General features: G+C 60.2%; 2 protein-coding genes across 2 annotated transcripts in view; one reads left to right on the top strand and one right to left on the bottom strand.

Annotated features, from left to right (window-relative positions):
- Positions 1-7381, top strand: part of TMEM184B (transmembrane protein 184B) — a 46394-nt gene extending 39013 nt beyond the window's left edge. Inside the window, exons 6-9 of the mRNA XM_075553559.1 lie at positions 1323-1414; positions 2316-2485; positions 2676-2870; positions 5191-7381. Of these exons, the coding sequence (XP_075409674.1) occupies positions 1323-1414; positions 2316-2485; positions 2676-2870; positions 5191-5432 (699 nt within the window). The 3' untranslated portion in view covers positions 5433-7381. The remainder of the gene's footprint in view (positions 1-1322; positions 1415-2315; positions 2486-2675; positions 2871-5190) is intronic.
- Positions 7382-9543: 2162 nt separating this feature from the next.
- On the bottom strand, positions 9544-20813 carry MAFF (MAF bZIP transcription factor F). The gene is made up of 3 exons (XM_075553557.1): positions 20582-20813; positions 11777-11840; positions 9544-11263 (listed from the first exon to the last, which is right to left on the bottom strand). The coding sequence occupies exons 2-3, from the start codon at positions 11810-11812 to the stop codon at positions 10805-10807; spliced, it is 495 nt and encodes a 164-aa protein (XP_075409672.1). The 5' UTR covers positions 11813-11840; positions 20582-20813; the 3' UTR covers positions 9544-10804.
- Positions 20814-21514: the final 701 nt, after the last annotated feature.

Raw genomic sequence — 21514 nt, 5'->3', positions numbered from 1 at the left:
TGGGTTAGACCCACCCGCTTGAGCTCCTGGACCTGGTAGCTTTCCGGGTGACCTCCCCGCTGTCCCCATCCCACTCCACCCCCTGCCCTCCTTAACCAAAGCCCTGAATCGGGGAACCTGCTGATGGGGACAGAGGCGGCTGCAGCCACTCATTCTTCTCAACCGCAGTCTTCCCATCTGTGTGGTTGTGAGGTGCCCATGCGTCGGCCGCGGCCCAGAGGCCCAGAACGAAACACCGCCCGGTCCTGCGCCAGCCTCACAATGGTTCCCAAGCCCGAGCCCATGGGTGCAACCACCGTGGCCGTCCATCTCCTGGAGAGCCTTCCTCTTTTTCACAGCCCCTCCCTCTCCAGGGACCGTCTCCCAACATGTCCGAAGTATGGGAGACGAAGTCCCGCCAGCCTCTCCTCTAAGGAGGAGCCCCTGGCGCTCCTCTCCCAGCAGATCCGGGTGCCCTGCTAGCGGTCCGTGGTCCTTCAATATTCTATCCGGCACCGCGGTGCGAATGCCTCGCTCCCCTTCTTTGCTCCCATCGGGTAGCAGGTCTGACCCCACTGCTGCTGGGATGGGGGTCCACAGGCTTCCTTCCCGGCCTTAGGGTCCCCGTCTCCTCTCAAGTCACACTCTCCTAGCTTCTTCACTTCCGAGAGGACAATTCAGGTGGTCGCTTTAGAGTTTCCTGAAAGCGGGGCTCAGTGAGGTCTTTATGGACCGGGCTGACGTGAGAGGCCCCCAAGACGACCCACTATGCTGTCACCTTTGGTTCCCACAGCAAGTACCCTGTGCCACTGTGTTCGCCACGGCCACCACACCAGGGAACCACTGCTCAGAGGTTAGCGGTGACCACGGGCACTCTGGCTGGTGACCTGGAATTGGAACTCCAAGCACAGGTGTCCACGGGCACCACCTCCCTCTCCCCAGTGCACGCCCCACTGGGCCAGCTCCATGCCTGGCCGGACCCCATTGCTGAGCCCTAAATGGCAAGGAGGGAGAGAGGCTAAGGCCCACCTGTGCCCTGTGACCGGTGCCGTCCTTTCAATCTCGAGCTGGTCCTACCCGGCAACCAGAGCACCCTGCACTGTCCCCACCAGCCTTGGTTCAGACCACTCCCTGTCAGGGGGTGGGGTGTGTGTGTGTGTGTGTGTGTGTGTGTGTGTTTAGGGGGTTCCTGGGTGTGTGTGTAGGGGGCGTTCCTGGCCCTTTTCTGCCCAGGAATCTTCTAATGATCAGCCTGTGCCTCACTCACCCTGCCTCGCTGCCCAGGCCCCGGCTGGCCTCAGGCGGGCTGGCATTTCTGTCCTGACGGCCCCCTCCCCCAACAGGCCACGCTGCAGTTCTGTGTGGTAAAGCCACTCATGGCCGTCAGCACTGTGGGCCTGCAGGCTTTCGGCAAGTACCGGGACGGTGACTTTGAGTAAGCAGTGGGACGCACCGGTCTGGGAGAAGGAGGGGGTGGGGGTGGGGTGGGGGTGACCTTTGCTCAGGGGAGGGTGCTGCGACTGGCCCCACACCACCATGACTTCCTGTGAGTGGAGGCAGAAATGGCCCTGGCCCCTCCCTCACCTCCCTGCACAAGCCCAGAGGTCCTCAGGTCCTGCACAGTCTGGCTGGGCCAGGAAGGGACAGTGGGTGGGCCTGGCTGAGTCCCAGCACTCCCTGACAGTGGTTTGCACACACCTGTTTGGAGAGGGGGACCTTCAGTCACACCCTCCCCACACTTCTGGATGCCAGCCAGCATCCGTGCAGGGCAGGTGAGGGGCCTAAGCCTCAGAGAGGGGACAGAGCTGCTGCTCACGAGGGGAGGGGCGGGGGAAGCAGAGCCAAGCACGATGTCACTGTCTTGGTTGGTGTCTTCTTCCTGGGTGGTTGCATGTGTCCCCATCCTAGGCCTCCAGCACTGTGCTAACTTCCATGGCACCTTCCCGGAACATCAGGAACGCTTCCCTGTCCCCTACCAGGACCCGCTCCTTCCCAACATGAGCCCCACCCCCACCAAGAGCAAGACCCTCCGGAGCCCCTTCCCCACATGAGCCTCACCTCACTGAGACCCCCTGCCCTCCCAACATGAGCCCCACCCAGCACAACCCCCAGGAGCCCCCACTCCCCAGCAGGCACCCTCCCCTGTCCCCCCAGGAGCCCGGGCATCAGCTGGGGGCAGCAGCTAGGCCCGTCCTTGAGCAGCGGGTCAGGGCCCCTGCCCCACCTTGGTTGCTTGCAGAGCAAGACTGAGTGTGACAGAAAGTGGGTGTGTGGCAGGGAGGAGGCGGGTAGCCCCGTCCCCCCACCAAGCAGAGCTCCCCCCCCCACTCCCGCAGTGTCTTCAGTGGCTACCTCTACGTGACCATCATCTACAACATCTCCGTCAGCCTGGCCCTCTACGCCCTCTTCCTCTTCTACTTTGCCACCCGGGAGCTGCTCAGCCCATACAGCCCTGTGCTCAAATTCTTCATGGTCAAGTCCGTCATCTTTCTCTCCTTCTGGCAAGGTGAGCCCCCTCCCAGCCGCCCCCCACCCAAACTGGGTCTGGGTTTCTGGGGTCTCCTGGAGGCCTGGCTTTGCCACAGCATAGACCCCACGCTGCCCTCACTGGGGGGCTGCACAGAGGAAGGTGGCCTGGTAAGGGGTCCAGCCTGGAGTCAGACGCCCACATCCGTCCACCCCCACCTCCCCACCAGGTATGCTCCTGGCCATCCTGGAGAAATGCGGGGCCATCCCCAAGATCCACTCGGCCCGCGTGTCGGTGGGTGAGGGCACCGTGGCCGCGGGTTACCAGGACTTCATCATCTGTGTGGAGATGTTCTTTGCGGCGCTGGCACTGCGGCACGCCTTCACCTACAAGGTCTACGCGGACAAGCGGCTGGACGCGCAAGGTACGGACCAGGGGCCCTGTGGCCCCATGGCCCTGCCCCAGGTCATCCTGCCTCCCGGGATGGGAGGACTCTCCTCCTGCACTCACAGGAAATGGACCAATGACACGGTTGCTCCCTCCTGGCCACGTGGCAGGGGTGGCGGGGCCAGGAGGGTCCTGTCCTGCAGCCCACGGCCCCAGTTTGTGTCAGAGCCCCTCCTGTCCCCTCTGCCAGCACCTCGGATGCTGAGCCTGGCCGTGTCTCATGATTCGTGGCTGTCCTGTGCTGGAGCCCACTGGAGACAGTGGGGCAGGAACCGTGGGGGAATAGACAGGGTGTTGATGGCCACTCTATGACTTTCAGTCTCCTCATCTTTAAAAGTGGGTTATTTCTAGAAACATACTCAGACAGGAGCACTTTTAACTGCCCTCCTTTCCCGCCTCACGCACGTCGCCCAGTGTTTGAAGACCAGGCCTGGGGGGGGGACTCTGCTGCCCCACCCTAGATTATGTTAGCATGTCTTGGGGCTCCCAACCTCAGTGCTGATGGCACTCGCTGGTTAGCTCTGGGTGGGTTTGGGTTGACAATTCCCTAGGGGATTCTGGGGGATCGCCTGTGCAGTTCGGGAGGAGCGGGCAGCAGGAGGACTGGGCTGGTGGCTACCGAGTGCCTCCTGGTCATTATGTAGCTGCCCAGTGAGAAACTAGAGAGAGGTGCCTGGGCTGGCCCCTCCATCCCCTCAGGAGCAGCCGCCAGTGGCCTGAGACTGGGCTTGCATTGTGTAGATGCATGGTCAGTGGCTCAGACGGCCAGTCCTGGCCCTCCCCTGGTTAGCCAGGACAGGGTGGAACGGCTCCTGTGGGATGGAAAGGCCCATCCTTCTCCACAGAGCGGTGGGTTTTGAACTGCTGACCTTGCAGTGAGCAGCCCGGCTCGTAGCCACTGTGCTGCCAGGGCTGTAGGGGGTGCCAGCTGGAGGTTGGTCACTTTTCAGTTCTTGACGGTGCCAGGCACTATGCTGGCTGGGGCTCGCTACGGCCCATTAGAGGGGCCAGCGGACACTTCCACAGGGTTGAGGACAGTGTCCGCTACATGTAGCCCTAGCAGAGCCTGTGTCCTTAGGAAACCATTCAGCAACACACACACACACCACTACCACCACCCACCCCCAGCATGGGGCGAAGTACAGCTCCAGGCCCCAGCCCAGCCACCAGGGGAGCTAAAGCTGCCCCTTGCCTCGCCTGCCCCCGCCGATACCCAGTCAGTCTTGGGCACTGTCTGGACTTGAGTCATCCGTTTGGGAGGGGGTTCCCTCAGTTCGCTCTGTTCTCTCTCCACACCCTAAAAAGGATGACCCTGGGAGCCATCCCTAGGCCTGAGGTGGGGTGGGGTGGGGGGCAGAGTGTCTGGCATGCTGGCCCGGTGGGCTAGGCGGGTGTCGCTCACTCAGTTCTCTCTTCTCTGTTTCTCTGGCTTCTCTCCCCACCTCCCCTCCCCACCCCCCACCCCCTGCTTATTTTGGCTGCGGGCAGTGCCAACGTACGGCCCTTACGGTAGGTCTACCCTTGGTCTGCACGTCTATCCTGCACGCCAGCCCTGGTTCCCTGCCGTCAACAGCATGCCCCTGCTCCTGCTCCTCGTCTGTGTCCCCTGTCTTCTCCCCCAGCACCACCTCCTCACGGCGATACCATTCTCCCAGGAGGCTTTGCGCCCCGTCCCGGGGGCTCACAGGCCCCAATGCCCTGCTCGGCAGTGACCTGGAAGAGCGAGTCACATTCCAGCAGAAGCCCTGGGTTCCACTGGGCTTTGTGCTGGGGTTATCACTGCCCTCGGAGCCTGGGGAGTGAGGGGGACTCGTCCACGAGGGCATGGGGACGCATAAGCCTGGGGAATGAAGCTCCTGCCCCTCAGACTGCTCAGTGTCCTCTCTGCTGAGGTGCTGAGCCCCCAAGCCTTGTCCTGTTCGAGTGGGACCTTATCTACGGGCCCCCCAGGGACCAGACTCACAGTCGGGCACCTGAGGGTGCTGGGCTCATCTGTCCCCAGGACACTGCCAGGCCACTGTCTGGGCCTGGCTTAGGGGTCCCAGAGCTCAGGGCATAGGCCCCCTGGCACCCGCCAGTATCTACCCAGGACCCTTGAGCCTGCTGCCATCATCGGAGTTGAGAAGCCCCCTCCCCTTTGCCTCCCTTTGGGACTCCTTGCTGCCCCTCATTGTGGGCCCCACCCCTCAGCCAGCCAAAGGAGGCCTTTCTGGCCACTTCCCTGTCCCCCAGGTGGAATGACCCTCCAGAGAGTGGAAGGTGGCCCCGGCTCAGCCGACCCCGCCTCCCTCCCACAGGCCGCTGCGCTCCCATGAAGAGCATCTCCAGCAGCCTGAAGGAGACCATGAGCCCCCACGACATTGTGCAGGACGCCATCCACAACTTCTCTCCTGCCTACCAGCAGTACACACAACAGTCCACGCTGGAACCCGGCCCCACCTGGCGCGGCGGCGCCCACGGGCTTGCGCGCTCCCACAGCCTCGGCGCCGCGCGGGACAATGAGAAGACGCTGCTACTCAGCTCAGACGATGAGTTCTAGGCAAGGGCGGGCAGCCTGGCACAGCGGCTCCACCGCCCAGGGCGGGCCCCCTGCCAGCCTCACATCCAGGCCGAGCCGGGCCGGCCCTGTCATGTCTTGGACCAGACATATCACTTCCAGAGGAGCTGCCAGCTGCTCAGAGGGCACCTCTAGGAAAACCTCCCTGGGCCACTCCTGTTCCAGGGTGCAGGCCCCCAGGGTGAGGGGTGGGAACCCTCCCGGTGGGGACCCTCCCACCCCGCCCCACCCCACCACAAGCACCCTCGTCCTGTGGGGCACTCGTAGGACCAGCCACACCCAGGCCCAGATGCTTCCAGATGCTTCATGGACTAGCGGATGTGGACTTCCAGGCCCTACCTCCAGATTACTCCCTCCCTCAGAAACTCTTACACTGAAGTCTGAGGCCCCAGCCTCCCCCTGCCCTGCCCCCAGCAGCTACACACACACACACACACGCACGCACACACACACACACATGCACACACACACCCCACCCCCCTCCCTCCCTCCCTCACTGTGCAATGCTTGACCCAGCTCTCCCCGACTACTCCCTTCCCTCCCGGCCCAGTGCTCACCCAGATCACCAGGGCAGGAAGGGCAGGGCACAGGCTCTTTGGGGTCACCCCTCAACCCCATGCTGCAAGGGCCAGAGCCAGACCCTGAGAGCCATGGTCTGCCTCAGGCCCCTCTTATCTGGACAGGACCTCTCAGAGAGAGGCCTTCTGCCCGGCTGTCTCTTCCTTCTGCCCTGCTGCAGCCAGCCAGCAACTCCTCGGCCCCCTCCTGGGGGACCCCTCTTCCCAGCCCCCGGTTCTCCCCATTTCAGAGGAAAGGTTCTTGCATCTCAAGCCAGCCCTCAAAGGAGTCCAGGCCCCGGATGGGAGGGGTCTGGCCTGCTGCAGAGAGTGGGGTAGCCCCCACCCACGGAGCACCGCTGACCTGCCCCATCTGGTCCCTGCCCGTTTCTTCTGTGCCTTAGTCACACACAAAAGCTTTCCCTCCCCGGGCATCATCTGCCACAGACCTTCCTGGGGTTGCTAGTCAGCTCTGGCTCTTGGTGGCTCCTGCAGTGCTGGGCTTCCGAAGTAGCTGGGACCACCAGCCCCGCTGCCCTTACCCCCTCCCAGGACCAGTCCCCAGGCAGGCCAGGCTTCCACTGGGCCACTTGCTGTCTTGGGAAGAGTCCCCCATGTAAGGCCTCTTCTTATGACAGACACCCCCTTGTTGGAGGGCAGAGAACATCTGAGTTTGGGCTGTGGCCATCTGGGGTGGGGGCTGCCTGTGGCATCAGGACTTTGCTATGAACCCCTTAGGACCACTCTGGAGTGAACAGGCAGCCCTGTGGAGAAAGGATTTCTAGCCCTTGTGGTCAAACCAGCCCTTGGGGATGGGGATGGTCCACGGACCACTGTGGGTGGGGTGCCAGATCCCACCCCCAAGGCAGGTGCAGGCCGTCGGAGGGCGAAGCATGGAGCCTGCTGCCACTTGCCTCCACACTGTCTCCGTGCCTCCCCACCCTTCTTCCAGGCCAAAGTGGGTCTCGAACTCACTGCCCCTGGTCTTGCCCCACCCAACACTGGCCCACTAGCATGGTGGGGGTGGGGAGCTGGTGGCAGGAAACCAGGGGGCCCCAGGGAAATGGGGCCTTGAGACAGGGGCCCACCTGCTCCGTGTCCCCATTCCTAGGAAACCTACCTTGTCTTTTTTCTTTAAAAAAAAAAAAAAGGACCCCCCCCTCCCCAAGATAGCATAGTTCTTTCTTTGTACATAAAGAATACTTGACAACTTCCTTGTGTGCCGGACAAGAAACCAGAGCCCTGAGTTTTGTATCCTGTGTGTGCCTGTCAGGAGTGCCACCAGAAAGCCGCTCTATTTTGGTCCCTGTGACATTTTAAATGCGTGACAGACGTGAGCAAATAAAGTGGGAAAGGAATATATATCTGAGAAAATCCAGACTCCACGGAACGCTCTCTGCTTGCGGGGGAGGTTTTCTTCCTTGGGGAGGGGCAGCGGGGTCTTCAGAGGCCCTTCTCCCTGTGTGTCCTGAGTAAGTTGTGGGAGAGGATTCAGGCCCCCATTGGACAAAGGGTCCCCCCTCCCCTCCCAGCTGGCTGCCCAAGGGTCTCCCCTCCCCATGAGGGCTGGTATGCAGGGCTTTCCATTTGGGGAGCTGGGCTGGCATAGGCTGGACGGGGCTTCCAGGGAACCTCTAGGTGCCCCGCGGGAGGGAGGGAGGAAGGGAAGGAGGGAAAGAGGCAGGCCCACCACCTCCGCTCCTGGGCTGTGCCTCTGCTGACAGGACACTCAGGAATGTGTGTGGGCTGGGAAATTCCCAGCCGCCTCTGCCTGGGAGGTAAATATCCCCGAAGAAGACAGGCCACCCTTCCACCCGCTCAGTGGCCCTAGTAGGTTTCAGGTCACCGGCCTGATGGGGACAGCCGGTGGACCAGGCTTGTCCCTTCTACACGCAGCCTGACCTGCCTGTCCTGCCAGCCCTCCATCCTCCACAGTCGGAGCTCCCCCAACCCCGATTCCTGGCAGGTCAACAGAGGCACCCCTTGTTGACCATGAACCCATGTTTGACATGACCCTGTGTTAAAGAGCCAAACTACCCCCTAGGGAGCAATGGGGGGTGTGGGTGGGGGGCTTTCGGGTAAATGTTGCGACTGTGAACCTCAAGATTGGAGCCTGGGTGGTGTAGTGGTTACACATTGAGCTGCGATCCTCTGGGTCGGCAGTTTGAAACCACCCGCAGCTCCTTGGGAGAAAGACTGGGTTCTCTACTCCTATCAGCAATTACAGTCTCAGAACCCCACCAGAACTCGCTGTGCGTCAGCATGGCCTCGACAGCAGCAGGTTTGGGTTTGGAACCCCAGAGGAAGCCAAATAGTGAGGCTGTGTTCTCCCGTGGCTTCAGAGCCTCGGGAAACATCAGGTCACCCTGAGTCGGGATCCACTCGGTGGCGGTGGGTTTGGCATTCATCTCTCTTGGAGTACATTTTCAGCCCTTGCTCACTCTCGTGCTGCTGGGTGGGTTCGAACCGGTGACCTTTTGGTTAGCAGCCGGTCATTATGCTGCCCCGTTGAAGTTTGCTGTTGAATCCATGTTGATTCTTACAGACCCCGTGTGACACACAGCTATCCTGAGGAAGGGCAGAAAACCCAAACTTGGCTCACTGCCACCAGTCAGCACCGGCTCATGGCGACCCCTTTTTTCTAGGCCAATAAGGGCTGGCAAACTCCGGTTCTCGGTCTGTACATGCGGCTCTGAAAGGACACTGGAAACATGAGAAGGATTTAATTTGTTTGGAAGGGTCATTCAGATCATGGTGATTTCAGCAGACTTACGTCTCTTGAAGGTTTAACTTGTGAGGGACGGGATGCTCTTCCATCTCAAAAGTTTGCCAACCCTGGTCACGGGCTTCGTGGGCTGCCACCCACGTGGAAGCAGGTTGCCACGGCTGTCCCGGTGGCTCGGCTGAGGTTAGGAGTTGAGTCTTCAAAGGTCACACAGCCAAGGTGACCTGCACTGGGTTCAAACCCTGCTTTCTCTGATCCACGGTCCCTGGCCCACACCCCCACCCCACCCCCATTCCTTCTCAGGATGCCGCAGAACGCCTACTATCCTGGGTTGAAATTCCAGTGGGTTTGGAGCCCCAAGGATGAGGCGCAGCCCTTTCTTGGTAGGCCCGAACAGGCTGTTTCCCTGCCCCTCTCCCGCAGCCTTCTGGAACATGGGGAAAACATCCTCTACTTGGCTGGAGAGGCTCAACCCTTGAGGTGAACGTGCTAGAAAGATTACTCTGACACCAGGGATTTTCCCCCTCCGGGCAGGACTGTTAGTCGGTGCAAAAAGGATGCCCAGGGAGTGTACCCCTCAATGCCATGGTCCTTGGTGAGATGGCTCTGCTGTCCTCACCTTCTGGCCCTGGGGACCGGAAGACCATGTTTCAGCCCTTCCTGCCATCACCCCCTTTTCCCCACCTCAGGCCGGAAGTTAAGCAAAACAGGGCCAGCTTCTCCCCAAGGTTCCTCGCTGGGGTTCAGAACATAACTCCGTTTTTAAGCCCTTCCCCTGGAAAGCTCCCCTCCCTAGTCCAGGACATACACGTTTCTCTGTGGAAAAAGAATCTGACTTTATTCAGAAAGTCTACAAAATACAGAAGGCGGATAACTCGCACACTGTCAGTCAGAAAATAAATAAATTTGGGGAGCCGGGCAAATTTTTTAAAAATATTTTTTGGTTCTCATTAATGTCCGGCTTTCCCGAAATATAAGATAAAATGTGATTTATTTGCAGATATAAAATATAAAGTCCAGCTCTGGGCCACCACATGCCTCGTTCTCCAGGTAGTGGGCGCTAGGGACGGCCCTGGCTGGGGAGAATAACTTAGATTCGTGCAATAAATAAAGAAGGGGGAGGAACAGCTTAATACAGTGTTGGGAGAAGGGTGGGGCTGGGATACCACCCCTCCCCTTTCCCCCTTGCAGGAAAATGGCAAAGTCTGGCTCAGCCTCCACCCCACAGTGAACACTCCCAGGGGAGAGGTGGCCACTCCCTTTTAGGGACGCCTCCCCTTGCTGTGGTAGGACATCACAATCTGTCTTCTTGTTCCCCAGCTTCCCGATTCACAGTGGTCCCTTCCAGGGCCCTCCTCTCTGGCCAGCCAGCTCCCTGGCCCGTACTCTGGGCACCCTGGTGTAGGCAGATCAGAGCACCCTGGCTGGCTCCTCCGCTTCTTTCCTCTATCACTTCCTCTCTCCTTCCCATCTTCCAGCTTCACCTTTTTCACTTCCTGTCCTCTGCATCCCCCCCCCCCCAACACACACACACAAAACCACGGCTAGAATCTTGGGGCAGCAATGGGAAGACCTGGCTTTTGGCTCCCGCCGGACCATGAAGCGACATGTGGCACAGTCATGTCCACTGGTTGCTTCAGTGTCCCAATCTGTTAACTGGGCAGTTTCACTAGGTGACTTCTGCCCTAGGCAGAGGGAGGGTCTCCCTCAGCCAGGCAGCCCCCCCCCCCACCCAAGGACAAGAACCTAGCCCGAAATCCTGGGGAGCTGGGGAGGGGGGGGGTGAGAGACATTGGCACAATCTGGAGAGATTACAAAGTGAGGCAGGCCATCCTCCCACCTCTTCTGAGCTGTCTTTCCCCACACTCATCATCCTACCGATCACGGCTCTCCCCATGGCTAGTGGCCCTACTTCCGGGGGTCACAGGAGGAAGCCAAGCCCTGGGAAGGTGTGGTGGCAGAGCTACTGGGCCAGGGGCTGAGACCTCGCTTAGGCACTTAGGAAGGGGGGCAAGGGGTTGAACGGGGCCAGGTTGGAAGGGTGGGGCGGGGCCGGGTGGGCGGGGCGGGGACTAGGAACAGGCGGCAGAGGCGGGGCCTGGCCCGGAGGCGGGGCCGGAGGCGGGGCCCGGGCCGGGGGCGGACTTGACGATGGTGATGACGCTGGCGGGCGCCACGAGCGCGGCGGGCCCGCGGGAGGCGGCCACGGAGCGCGCGAAGCCCTGCAGCGCCTCGCACTTGCCGCGCAGCGCGTCCAGCTCCAGGCGCATGGCGGCGTTCTCGCGCGCCAGCTTGTCCACCTCGCGCTCCAGCTCCGACTTCTGCTTCTGCAGCTCCTCCTTCTGGCACACGCGCTTCACGCGGCAGCTGGCTGCGTAGCCGCGGTTCTTGAGCGTGCGGCGCCGCTGCTTGAGCCGCGTCACCTCCTCGGCCGAGAGCCCGCGCAGGTGCCGGTTGAGCTCGCGCACCGACAGCCCCATCAGCGCCTCGTCCGACAGGTGCGGCGTGTTCTCGCTCAGCTCGCGCTTGATCTGCGGGCAGCGGGGAGGATGCATGGGGAAACTGAGGCCCGGGCGCACTTGCCCTGCGCCCTCACCCAGCTCACCAGGCAACATGCTGATACTGGGCTGAACAACTTTGATCCCCTCCTCTCCCCCAGAGGGGAGGGAGACCTGGACAAGCCCCCAGATCCTGATCGGAGAGAAGTCAAGGATGGAAAAGCGAAAGGCCCAGTGGGATGTGCTCCGAACCCATTCAAGGATTCCGTGCCCTGCAGGCCCGGTCTCAGCCAGAGAAACTGGCCTGGAAAGCCCCATGGAGGACCTGCTGCCCAGTAGGGGATGTCCCGATGGGGAAGCAGGTCGAGAGAGGGAAGTGACCTAGCCAGGGACACAAAGCCTGTGACCAGAGCCCATCAGGCGTGCCTGATGCCTGCTGAGCCACGGAAGGGGGGGGGGTAATTCTAGGAACTAGGGTCCTGGGAATGGGGTGGGAGGCTCCTGGCTGGCAGTGAGAGGGGGCTGGGACAACAGCGGTCTCCTTACCTTCAGGGCTTTGCTGGACAAGGGGTCCACAGACATGCTGGCAGATAGTGCCTTCTTGTCAGACCTAAGGGATAGAGGCCAAGGTCACGAACCCCACAGACAGGAAAAAAAAATCCAAACTTGGGCTTCCAGGCCCCCGCCTATCTCAAAATGTACACCACCTTCCTGTGCCAGGGGTCCAGCCAGTGTGCGATTGCGTGCGCACACACACACACACACACACACACGGCCTCTTCCAGCCTCAGGGCCTTTACACATGCTGCTTACATCCCCCTTCCCTTTCCTTCTGTCTCTACACAGTAGCTGTTGGTCATTGAGGTCTTTGCCCAGGGACCACCTCCTCAGAGAGGTCTTCCCTGGCCAAACCAAACCAAACTGACCAGTACTGGTGGGGTGAACCCTTAATAAAACAGTGTATAATTGCCCCTGTGGGATTCCAAGATGGTCACTTTTTTAAAAATCATTTTATTGAGGGCTCGTACAATTCTTATCACAATCCATACATACATCCATTGGGTCAAGCACATATGTACATCTGTTATCATCATTATCAAGACATTTGCCTTCTACTTGAGCCCTTAATATCGGCTGCTCATTTTCCCCCTCCCTTCCCACTCCCCCTCCCTCATGAATCCTTCATAATTCATAGATTATTATTATTTTGTCATGATGGTCACTCTTTAGGGGGGTGGAAGGCCTCCTCACAAGGTGGCTGGTGGTTTCAAACTGCTGACCTTGCATAAGCAGCCCAACTTGTACCCACTCTGCTACCACGGCTCCTCTTCCTGCCGCACCGTGTTGTTTAGGTCTCACACGCTGATACCCCACAGGACGGGGGAATCGCTGCCCCCCAGGAGGGCTGGCTTCACTGGGACAGATCGGTATGTCTTTCTCCCCAAGAGCTGTTGGCTGGCTTTGAACCCCCAACCTTTCAGTTGGTTAGCAGCTAAGGGCTTACCCATTGTGCCACTAGGATGCACCATCTGTCATGTCACACGGGTCCTTTAATTAGGGTGCCTCCACCACCTTCCGTGTCTCTGAGGCAGAGCCTTGGCCTGCCTCGACATGACATCCTATACTGGAATCTGAGGCCAGCACATCAGCCCCTCAGGCTGCCCCATGGGGTCCAGGTATGTCTATTTGATAGCCTTTTAAAAACATCCCACTGAGACAGAACCTACATGCAGAAAGGTGCTGAGGGGATGGATGCCCAACCCAGACACTGAGAGTCAGCTCCTACTCCACCTGTGCATTTGCAAAGGGACCCACATCTGGAGGCTTCCCCCAGCACGGATGAGTAGTCCTAACCTAGGCTGGTGAGGAGCCCACTGTTCATCAGACAGAGTTTTACTGAGCAGCAGTGATTTGGGGAGAGAGCAGTGAAAGGCACAGCCCAGGGGTGGTTCCCAAAGCCCCTTTTGAGAGCAGTGCTTTTCTCGGCCCTCAATTGGTCTGAAGAGGGGACAGCAGTAAGGGGCAGAGACGATGAGCTAGTGGGGGAAGGCAGGCTGTGATCTGGGATGGTGACACCAGACGTGAGTCTCAAAGGCCATGTGATTGAGAACCAGGCACGCGCCTGACCTCTGCCTCACCCCACAGCACTTGGGTGGCTTCAGAGGACACAGAACTCCCAGTGACCCAGACAGACATTGTCCCTCATTAGCCCCCACTACTTAGCACCCGCTCCCCATCCCCCAATGGGGGACATGGATGGCTGTGTGTGAAGCCAGGTCACGTGCCTCTTCTCCCAGAATGATCCCTGGCTCCCGGCTCACTTGGAGGAAAAGCCAAAGGTATTCCCATGGGCATCTCGGCCTTCTCCCCCGTGCTTGGTCACCTATCCTGGGTACCTAGTGACTATCACTGGTCCTGCCTCCTTGGGGCCTCTGCACAGCTGTTCCCTCTGTCTGGCAGTCTCTTCCCCCCAGCCAGAGCGTCCGCTGCATCACCACCTTCCAGCTGATCCTCAGATACCTGGTTCTCAGTTCTGTGCACTAGGACATCGCGCGTGCACGCGCCCTACGTCCCTTTCCTACCCCTTCTTCCCTATGGCATTTGTCACACTATAACCCCACTGGCGCCTCAGCGAGGCACTTGGCTGCTAATGGAAAGTCGGGACACTTTGAACCTACCAGCAGCTGAGCTGGAGAAAGGCCTGGCCACCCATTCACAGGCCACAAAAGCCCAGGGGGCAGTTCTGCTCGTCACACGGGGCAGCAATGCATTGAAATGGACTCAGCATTGATGATCCTTCCTCACCTCTAGCAACCATCTCTGTTAAGACAGCTCCCCGATTAGAATGTGACCCCACAGGGTCAGAGGTTTTGTCTTGTCCACTGCTGTGTCCCTAGTGCCTGCCATACCTCAGATGCTCACGTAATGGTTGTTGAATCCTCAGCTAGACTCAGGCCCAGGTGGACCCCCACACCCTCCTCTGAGTCTAGCACCTCAGTGGGAAGAACAGGCCAGGGAAGTTGACACTTGAAGACATCTTCTGAGCCCTCCTGGCTCCCTGCTGTGGAGCTAGAGCTGAACTGAGGCCAGAGAACCCAAGTCAGGCAAAGCTGGGGGGACAGGGATGGAGCCCTGAGCTATTTATAGAATGCTCCCCCCCCCACCCAAAATAATGTGAACACAGCCTGGCATCTGGTCTCAGTTTCCCCACTCGAACTCTGCCACCCACCAAGTTCTCCTGGGGACCTCAGTGGCCCCTGACTTACCTGGATGAGTCCTATGGACCCTGCCGGGTGCCCTGACCTTTTCCAGATGTTACAAGGACACACACACACACCCCAATCCTCCTATTCCATACAGGCCCCTTCACACATACACAATTCTCCTTGTCCATACAAGCCCCTTAACACCACATACACACACACACAACCAATTCCATACAAGCCCCTTAACTATCTCACTATCTCTCTCTCTCTCTCTCTCTCTCTCTCCTATTCCATAAAGGCCCCTTCACATACACACAGCGATTCTATTCCATTCAGGTCACCTTTTCCTGCTCACACCTGGGACAGTCCCCTGCATGGCCCGTCATCAAATCATCGTTACAGCAGCCACCATGTACGTTCCCTGACTGGCACCTTTGTGGTTCCCACAGTCTTGGGGTCCAGAGCCACCCAGTAGGTCCCAACCCTCCCACTGTTCTGCCTCCCTCTGGGTCCAGTTTCCCCCACCTCACACTGTCTTACCTGAGCACCCCTCCTCCCCTGCCTGGCAGATATACTGTGTTCCCTCCAGGGACGCTTCCTCCAGGAAGCACTCCCTGACACTATCACTCCTTGGGCAGCCCCCAGCCCAGCCCTTCTCCCTGCTGGCTGTGTGGTAATGCTGTCTCCTTGACATCTCCCCACCAGACAGTCCACTGGGGTGGGAGGTGGGGGACTTGAGACCGCCAGCCTTGTCCTGGTACAGGGTGGGTGGAATCCCTGCCTGGCTGCCTCTCCCAGGGAGGGGAACGCCTCCGTCTCCAGTGCCACCGCCCTTCACTTGCATGCCTGACTGGGTGAGAGCGGTCAAGACACAGGGAGACAGAGGGGGCCATCCCCAGACACTCAGCCCCCTGGTGGGTGCAGGAAACAGACCACAGCACTGGTTTGAGAGTCAGACCTGGCTCTGAGCCCCATCCCTGTTTTCCCTAGACTGTGTGACCCTGGGCAAGCCACGCCACCTTTCTGGGTCTCTACCTTCTCATCTGTAGGATGGGAACAATACCTGGGTGTGGCAGAGGGAAATCCAAAGAGTTGGTTGGCGAGGGGTCTCCTAGAGTTCGTGGGAAAATTCCATGCTCTTTTCAGTGCATTCTTCGGAGCATCTTCGGAAGGAAGGCCCGGGTACAGGTGGAAGTGCTCGGAAGTGCAGACAGTGGGCATGGGGGCAGGGTAACTAGAAGGCTGGGTCTGCTGGGGAGGGGAAGAGGCAGATCTACAGCCAACTCCCCTGGAGGGGAAAGGGGAGCCTTGCTCGAGTCACCATCTGGCTGGCTAGGGTCACCTTGGGAACGGCAGGCAGGGCCTCTGCGGCCATCTGGTCACCACCTCCTATCACCCATGGGGAGGTGGAGCCCCCGGAGGGGCAGCTCCGACCTGAAGCCTGAAGCCAGCGGACAGAATGGCTGCCTCCCTCCTCCCCACTCTCCCCAGAGGAAACCTACTCAGACTCCTTTCACACCATTCTCTCCCCAAATCCCCCCAAGACTGTGAGATACAGCCCAGAGAGGTCAGCAGAGTAGCCTAGGGTCATGTAGCCAGCAGGGCTGAGCCACCCCTGCGAAGAGGCAGGAGCTGTAGGCACTAAGGCCATGCCAGCTCTGAGGTGCCAGGGTGGGCTGGACCTGCTAAGAATCTGCGGATGACCGGTCCCTCTGCTTGGGGGAAGGGGGACAGCCAGAGAGACCCACTGGGATTGTGAAAGCCTCTCCCCAGGCAGGTCTCTGAGGCAATGGGTGCATGACTGACCCAGAACCTAGGGGTTGTGGCCAGGGCCCTGGGATAAGTCCGTTGCCTCGCCTCCTAAGAATTCTCATCTCCACATGGAGCAGAACGCACATGAAGAGAAGCCTGCAGCTCGCAGAACTATTAGCACATGACATGCAAGAGACTTAAGACCAGACCCAAGGCTGTCAAGACTGTCCCAACTCCTAGCCACCCTACAGAACAGAGGAGACGCTGCCCCTGATACAACTCAGGATCAGAACTGCCTCAGGACACAGTTCTTTGATCAGGACGGCTTCTGTTCAGCCAGACCCAGAGGCAGGCCTCTGTCTGGTCCTCAGCCCCTGCAAAGGCTGTAAATCTTTACTAATGCAGACAGCATCTTTCTCCCGCAGGGCAGCTGGGGGTTCAAACTGCCAACCTCTGGGTTAGAACCCATGTTAGGGGTGGCCAACAGTTGGCTCACCAGAGCATGAGTTACTCCCAAAGCAGGTGTCCTCCACAGGTCAACACAGCCCGTCTTCCCATAGGAAGAAGAGGGTTGCCCGAAGTATGCCCACAGCCTGCCCATCCTCTCAGCTGCTGTGATGTCAGCCATGTTCCAGCCCTCAGGAAGCCTTGAAACCTCATCTCCCCTGCTTTCCTCTGCCCCATCCTGCTGGAGCCCCAGCCCGCAACTGCACCCGGGATGTCAGCCCAGCAAAGTCAACCTACTGGTACAGAGGGAAAGCCCTAAGAGAAAAGGGGAAGTTTTCCACAACCTCAGGCATTCTGCCCCGGCCACCCACAGGCTTCCCTGCCAGGCTCCTGGCCCTGGGCCTGGCAGGCTCTGGAAGGGCCCTGGGCAGCAACTAGATCAACCTACTTGTTCTGCAACTAAGGCCAATGAGCAACTGTTTTGGGGGGAGGGTACGGCTGTGGGGTCCCACTCTCCAGCTCAGCACCCCTACTGCACCCCCCCCCCCACTCAGAGGCCAGTAGAGCTGACTGCCTGGGCCTGTAGGTTCCCAGCATTCTCGTGGAGGTTCTGAAAGGCAGCTGGCTCTTTGGGAGATTGACAGCAGTCTTGCCCAGTCCGCAGCCACAGCCTCAGTACACCCCTCTGTACCCCATCTCGGGGCCCCCCAAGGAGTCTGCTCCCAGGGACAGAGCCAGAGTCAGTCAGCAGGCGGCCCGCCCACTGGGCCAGTTTCCCCTCTGGCTGCCCAGCCGATGTGCTAGGGCAGTGAGGACAGAGGGGAAAAAATGTGTTTTCCTGGACCTTGGCAGCCAGTTCAGGGCAGCCGCCTCCCTCCTGGAAGGGGAAAAATGCTGGGAGAGCCTGGCCCCTGTTTCCCAGCCTCGGGCGGCTTCCAGGGTGGACAGAGTGGCTTCCAGAGCGTCTCATTTGAGTCCCGCCCAGAATGGCCCAGACCTCCCAGCCTGGGGGAGGCCCCAGAGGAAGGTAAAGGGGTCAGTGAAGGCTTCCTGGAGGCAAGGGCAGAAGAAAAAACACACCATCGGCTCTAGGCCCCTTCTCTTCCTGCTCCCCTAGGGCTGTGACCCCTTCCTTGCCTGGCCCCCTCATCCCCACCACCTACCCCCCACTGGGAGTCAGAAGGTTCAGTACAGACAAGAGTCTGCACACCTGACCGGGTTCCATTCATTTCAACCCCCACCTCCCCGTACTGCCAGTCTCCCCTCCCACCCCTACAGGGACGCCCTTCTCTGTTCTCTCTCTCCAGACCCCGGGCTGGCAACAACTGCATGATGGCCAGTCTGTTCTGCCCTTGACTGTTTCGCAGACAGATCAGTGGAGGGGAGGAGGAAAGAATGTCTGGGTATGTGTGATCCCTGAGCCCTGAAGGATTAGCTTGCTCACAGGGGTGAGGAGGTCTTCTAAGAACCCTACAAGCTCCTGGCTAGCCTTACAGCTTTCCGGGGTGTCCAGCTCTTAGTGTCTTGCTCCCTTTTCCGAGGAGACATGTGCCCTGAGTTCATTCCCTCACGCATTCAAGCGGCAGCCAGGAGGACCTCCCGTCAGCCAGCCTCCATGCTGGGCCTGGAAGGTCCGGAAGATGAGATGCACCTTCTGCTCTCAGTTTCCCATCCAATCATCATTCCCGGGGAGAACTCAGCTTCCCACTCACCGACTCACGGAAGCCTGCCTGGACTGCCCTGGCTATACCTGAGCCCCCAGTGCCTGCCCCCTCAGGCTGCCCATCCCAGCTTTGTCCACCCTACTCGACCATGGGTGGGCTCTGGGTGGCATGTACCATCTTACCCCCAGCATCTAGTCAGTGACTTAAGTGTCAGGACTTCAGAAGGCCTAGGGCCTGAGGAGCCATGGGTCCCAGGCCCTAGTGGGGGCCCAAGGGCCATTTAACAGGAGGTTAAACTCCAAGTTCACGTCTGGTCAAGGAAAGGGGAACCCCTCAATAAGACAGACTAACACGGTGGCTCTAACAGTGGGCTTTCGCTAGGCCGTGACTGGGTGTTGCAGGACCCAGCAGTGGTTTCCTTCTGGTCTCAGCAGCACCTAACAAGCTTTGGGTGCTAACTTTCCATCTGTGATCTAGCCAGCTAGCCACTTCCCCTCTCCTTCCTGATTGCCAGGCCTTCACACCCGGGCCGATTCCTGCCAATTTTGAGGGTGGCCTGCCTGGTTCCTGTGCTCCTGGCCGCAGCCTCCTAGAGTCCCCATACTGGGGGGCACTGCCGGCTCTGGGCTTGCTTTCTCTGCCACAGCTCCACTGGAGAACAGGCGTCGGGAGAGGTTGCCCATCCTGCCCCCCTCTTGCCAGTCTGGATGTGCCCGTGCAGCAGAGCTCACTCGGGCTCACCCCAGCACACTCAATTAATTCTTCGTGCTGTGGCCCAAGTCTCCCATCTTCCAGGATTCTGTGGCAGGGCAGGGAGTGGAGAGCAAGATCAGGAAGGTCACTGGGCTCCGCAGGACTGATGGGCGGGCTGGGGTAAGGAGGCCCTAGGTGGCTCCGAGCTAAAGACCTAGATTTGGACCCACCCAGAAAGAGCCATCCAGGATCAACTTCGGAGCGATCAGAAGCCTTGAAAGTTCTGGGGAAGTTCTCCACACTGGGGCTTCAGGGATGGGCCAGACAACAACAATGGGATGGGGCGGAGCTAGGTCTGTGGCCTCACCCCTGAGACATTAACCTTTCAAGCACCGAGCCAGTTCGCCCGGCCTACCCGGCCCAGGGTGGGGACTCTCTGCCTAGTAGGGGCCCAGCTCTGTCTACACGCTCCTTGGATCCATTTGCCAGTGTGTCTGACTAGTACCTACTCCCACCTGTGAACTGGAACCGCCAGGAGGGCAGGAAGCAGCTGCACCCCCTTTTGGGGGTCTCACCACCCTGTCCCATCCCCCTCCTGTAGGTATAACCCAGAGGTGTCACCGCAGGAAGCCACAGAAAAAGGAAACTCGGTACCCCCTTTTCGCCCCCATCTTTGCGGTGGGCTTTCTAGCCCCTCCTGTTTCCCCTGACTATGGGATGGGCAGTCCTAGGGGTTAGGGGGTCCCCAGGGCTCAAGGCCACTTTGTTGCCAGATCCACCAGGGTGCTAGGGCCCCACTCACTCCGCCCCCAACTGAGCTGAGCGGTGTCTTTGATAACTGGCCCCACCCAGTGGTGGCAGGCGCCAGCTCTGGGCGGGGGACAAATGCGTGGTCATATGGCGGCGGCAGTGGCGCAGGAAACTCCGGGGAGAAAGGGACCTGGCCACCGCCGGCTGGTGGGCAGGGAGTGGTGGGGCAAGAATTCCCAGACCCTGTGTGTCCACGGCGCCACCACTTCCTTCACCCTGTCCTCACTCCGAGGTTACCCGTGTGAATACCCCGGGGCACACCCTCTCAAAAGTACACACGCTGGGACACGGCCCGGGGTCTTCCCTGGCTAGAGAGCACGCACACACAATGGTACACACACGTGGTAACACCAGGCACACGCCTGTACGGGCGCACACACGCACGGGGTACACCGCGCACACGCCCCGGGCTGGACACCAGGACGCGGGCCAGGAACACACGCCCGCGCGCCCGGGACGTAAACAAACCGCGCACGCACGGCCGCGGCGCCCGGCCAGGGCCTGCTGCCCCCGAAGTCACGCCGTGCGCACCGCCCCCGCGGACAGGACCCTCAGCTCGGCCCCGCGCCCCCCACCCCCGGGCCCCGCGCCCCGCGAGGGGCCTCCTCCCTTCCCCTCCCCTCCCCCGCCCGCCCCGCCGGCCGCGACCTGCTCGGCTTCCCTCCCACCGGCGGCCGGAAGCGGACACCTGGGCCCCGCGCCCCGGCCCGGCCCGTCCCAGGCCGACTAGACCATCCCGGCTCGGGCCCCATGGCCGCCCGGCCCCGGCCTGTCCTCACCGCCTCTCGGCGCGCGGCCCAGGCGCTCCTGGCGCGCGCGTCCCGCCGCTGTCCCGCTGGGTGCCGGCCCGCGCCCCGGCGCGTCTCCCCTCCGGTGCCGACGGCGGCTGGCTCGGATCGGGGCTCCCGGGAGCGCCGCGCCGAGTCTTGTTGTGGGGCTGGCGGCGCCGGGGGCTCGAGCTGCGCAGAGTTAGTTGTAAGGCGAGCTTCCCGGAATTACTCACTCACAGGATTCCTTTCATTCATAAAAACCCAGTCATGCGCTGACGTCACCGCCCCGCCCCTCGGCCCCGCCCCCGGGCCCCGCCGGCGTCCTAGCGCCCGCAGGAGGCTCAGCCCTTTTCCGGGCGCCCGCTGGGGGCGTCCACGTGACACCTCGCGAGAGCCGCGTGGGTGGAGGTGTCATTAGGTGTCATTTTACAGTGGACTGTCCCGGGCCCGTCTCCTTTCGACCTACACGGCGCGATGAGCTCATGCCGGCCGGTGGTTTCCAGGACCATGTAAGTACCCGGGAGCCCCGCATTCGTGTCCCGATGACCAGCTCCCAGGTACCTCCACGGGGCTGTCAAACGCGAGCTGCGAACAAAATCCAACTCCTGCTGGGCAGCTGTGCGCCCACACTCTCCCTGTCTCCTTCCAGCCCCAAAGCTAACAAGCTTGCTCATTCGTTCTTCTTTCTTACGCTGCACGGGCGCCAGCCCAGTTCAACCTCCAACTGGTACATGGCTCCAACCATCCTCAACCCCCCTGGCAGTCCACCACCTGATCCCGACACCATCAAATTTACCGACCCATGGCAACCGCCGCCTCCTATTTCGATCTTCGCTTTTTCTCTGGAGGCTGTTCATACAGCATGGTTCTTTTCTCTTTTCTTTCAAACAAAGATCAGATTGGATCCCAACCCTCTGTCTGATGCCCGCAGTTGCTTCCTTT

This window comes from Tenrec ecaudatus, chromosome 6 (genome assembly GCF_050624435.1).
Source record: "Tenrec ecaudatus isolate mTenEca1 chromosome 6, mTenEca1.hap1, whole genome shotgun sequence".
NCBI classification, from domain to species: Eukaryota; Metazoa; Chordata; class Mammalia; order Afrosoricida; family Tenrecidae; genus Tenrec; species Tenrec ecaudatus.
This window is presented reverse-complemented; position numbering and strand designations above follow the sequence as displayed.

Coding starts and splice junctions, on each gene's coding strand:
- MAFF (XM_075553557.1), bottom strand. CDS start 11,812: ATGTCTGTGGACCCCTTGTCCAGCAAAGCCCTGAAG. Junction 11,264..11,776: donor TGTCCAGCAAAGCCCTGAAG/GTAAGGAGACCG, acceptor CGCTGCCCGCAG/ATCAAGCGCGAGCTGAGCGA.